The sequence below is a fragment of the Nicotiana tomentosiformis genome, chromosome 5 (genome assembly GCF_000390325.3).
Source record: "Nicotiana tomentosiformis chromosome 5, ASM39032v3, whole genome shotgun sequence".
Classification (NCBI taxonomy): domain Eukaryota; kingdom Viridiplantae; phylum Streptophyta; class Magnoliopsida; order Solanales; family Solanaceae; genus Nicotiana; species Nicotiana tomentosiformis.
The window spans coordinates 54,339,240-54,342,828 of NC_090816.1; the positions used below are offsets into that span (position 1 = coordinate 54,339,240).

Genomic DNA, 3,589 nt, shown 5'->3' on the forward strand with positions numbered 1-3,589 from the left:
TTAGTATGTCCATTACCAGAGCAAACAAAAAAGGTCTGAGTGCCGACCCTTGATGCAACCCCACCATAACCGAAAAATGGTCCGAGTCCCCACCCACCGTCCTCACTCGGGTCTTTACTCCATCATACATGTCCTTAATCAACCTAACGTATGAAACAAGGACACCTCTAGCCTCCAAACATCTCCACAAAACCTCCCTCGGAAGTTCATCGTACGCCTTTTCTAAGTCGATGAACACCACATGCAAATCCTTCTTTCTCTCCCTATACTGCTCCATCAATCTCCTAACAAGGTGGATGGCTTATGTAGTCAAACGCTCCGGCATAAACTCAAACTGGTTCTCGGAAATAATCATACTCCTCCTCACCCTTAGCTCTACCACTCTCTCCCTTACTTTCATTGTATGGCTAAGCAACTTGATACCCCGATAGTTATTGCAATTTTGGATATCACCCTTGTTCTTGTATACAGGAACCATCGTGCTCCACCTCCACTCTTTAGGCATCTTCTTTGTTCTAAAAATGGCATTAAATAACCCAGTGACCTACTCCAAGCTTTCCTTGCTCGCACTTTTCTAAAACTCCATCGGGATTTCATCCGGCCCAGTCACTTTGCCCCTGCTCATCTTATGCATAGCCCCCTCAACTTCATCAACTCTAATCCGCCTACAATACCCAAAGTCACAACGACTCCCAGAGAGTTCCAAATTACCCAGTACAATGCTCCTGTCCCCATCCTCATTCAAGAGACTATGGAAGTAGGTCTTCCATCTCCGACTGATAAGCCCCTCATCCAACAAAACTCTACCTTCTTCGTCCTTGATATACTTCACTTGGTCCAAGTCACGCACCTTCCTTTTTCGTGCATTGGCTAACCTGAACAACCTCTTATCCCCACCTTGGCCCTCGAGTTCCTCATACAATTGACTGAAGGTTGCAGTCTTGGCCGCCGTAACTTTTGGCTTTGCCTCTGTCTTAGCCAACTTATAATGCTCCGTATTCTCCCTCTTCTCCTCCTCGTCTACACTTTCTACTAGCTTCAGATACGCTGCTTTCTTGATTTCCACTTTTCCTTGCATCTCTGTATTCCACCACCAGTCTCCCTTGTGACAACCAGAGTGACCCTTTGAGACCCTAATACCTCTCTCGTGGCTTCCCTAATACACTGCGCAGTCGTGGTCTACATAACGCTTGCGTCCCTACTACTCCTCCAAGCCCCCATAGTCACCAACTTGACCCCCAGCTCTTGTGCTTTAGCTTCCGTCAAAGCTCCCCACTTGATCTTATGTTGGCTATACATCGTCCTCTTCCTCGTAAACTCAAGGTCCATGACCAGGAGACTATGAAGGGTCGAAAGGTTCTCATAATGAAACCCAAAATGGTACAACAGTCATATAATTTCCAAAACCGGTGGGACAGAGTCATAAGATCTAAAGAAATACACTAGAATTGTCTAAAATATAACATTGTTTGATAGGAAGATAGGCAGTAGCAAAGACAATATCAGAAGGTGACTTCGAGACCTGCGAACGTCAAGCAGGGATACCTAGAAGTCTTTGAAGCATCTAAATCAGTTAGCATCCGACACGAGCAGAATTACCTGGATCTGCATAAAAATGTGCAGAAGCGTAGCATGAGTACACAACAAAGATATCCAGTAAGTATCAATCCTAAACTCGGTAGAGTAGTGATGACGATAGGTCATGACACTTACCAGACATAGAAACCTGAACAGTATATTAATATAATATAATAACGGAACGCAAAGAAATAAATGACAACAAACAGTATGATGATATAAGGCTAAAAACACAAATTAAGGCAATAAAGGACAACAAGATATGAACATATGATAAGAACAACAAGTGATCAAATACAAACAAAATACAAGTAAAAAGAATGAAGAAAAAAAAGAATCGATCAAATCAACAAGCCTTGTCAACATAGAATGTACAACAAGAATCACAACAGAAGTACCACACCTCATATTCACATTTCACAAGTCACAATTACAATCATCTTTATATCGCAGTGTGAGCCTTGCATTTATTTTAAACGTTTTTTTTTCGATATAGCTACATGCGTTTTAGCCCCCTTATCTCACTGCATGGCTTCAAGTAATTCTCTTACTAGCAACACGCGTATAAATCCTACCTTATCTCGCCGCATGCGCATCAATACCTACGTCTCGTACCACACGTGACGATATGCCACACCATTGCTAAAAAATCAATAATACCAATATCAACACAACACATAGCCCACGGCTCATCCACATTGCATTCAAAAATCTCAATAACTCAATAAGGAAAGGTATTCCAATAACCAACAATTCCATCCACAAGCATGTTATTAGCTCTCAACAACTACAACTTCAATAACTCAACAATGAAGGTATTTTCATAAAATGACAACTTCAAATTATAATGCAGAACATAAGCTTAACAATGAAAGGGATAGCATGAATTAGCAACTACGACTAAGTGCATGAGAATAACTCAACAATAGAGAGAATAACATGTAACAACAACAAATAATAAATGCATATAAGAGTAACCTCAACAATGGAAACTAGAACATGGATAACAACTTCAATTAAAGCATGTAAGAGTAAACTTGACAATGAAAGATAGAACAAATAATAATACATTCAATTAAATGCTTATAAGTAACCTAAGAGTCTAAACCGGTCAAATACCACATATAAGCCCGTGTACATACTCGTCACCTCATGTACACGTCTTCCACATAATTCAAATAGTACAATCAAACCCAATCCTAAGGGGTAGTTCCCCCACATAAAGTAAGGTAAGATACTTACCTCAACTAGGCCAGATCAACACTTAAAAATAGCTTTTCCCTTAAAATTTACCTCATAACGGCTCAAATCTAATGAAAAATGACTTAATATCATCAAACAATGCAAGAGAAATCAATTAGGATTAATAAAGCTATGATCTTTATATAATTTCCCAGAAGTCAACAAAAGCCAACCCCGTGCTCCCCCAGTCAAAACCCGGGTCTAAGGGTAGATCCCGACTATCCATAACCCCACGAGTCCATATATGTGTTTTGTTTTCAAAACTGAGTCCAATTCGACTCTCAAATCCTAAATTTTCATTTTTCAAAGCATAGACAAAATTTCTCTTAGATTCTGATGAATTTGATGTTAAATCTCATATATAATCAGGCAATATAGTTGAAAATTGATCAAAATCACTTACCAATAGTTGTTGATGAAAATCCCCTCTCCAAATCGTCTCTTACCGAGTCTAGAGTTCAAAAATATGAAAATGAGACTTAATCCCATCTTCCTAGTCCTTTTGTTCAGGTGCAGAAGTCGTAATTGCAACCCTGGGTTCACAATTGTGAACCCTCGCAAATGCAAAAAAAGGACTCACAAATGCGGCACCTAGCAACCTTGAGGAATGTCGCAAATGCGACAATGACTTCGCATTTGCGAAGTCTTACCCTTTTGCAAATGCGACCTATTGATTGCAAATGCGAACCTACCCAGCACATGACTAACTTCGCAATTGCGAGTAAGGCACCGCAAATCTGATACCTGCGCCCCTCCCATCCACTTCGCA

General features: G+C 40.4%; 1 protein-coding gene across 1 annotated transcript; it reads right to left on the reverse strand.

Moving 5' to 3' along the window:
- Nucleotides 1–574: 574 nt before the first annotated feature.
- On the reverse strand, nucleotides 575–1,078 carry LOC138892374 (uncharacterized). Its single transcript, XM_070176082.1, has one exon. The coding sequence runs from the start codon at nucleotides 1,076–1,078 to the stop codon at nucleotides 575–577; it is 504 nt and encodes a 167-aa protein (XP_070032183.1).
- Between the last annotated feature and the right edge of the window lie 2,511 nt (nucleotides 1,079–3,589).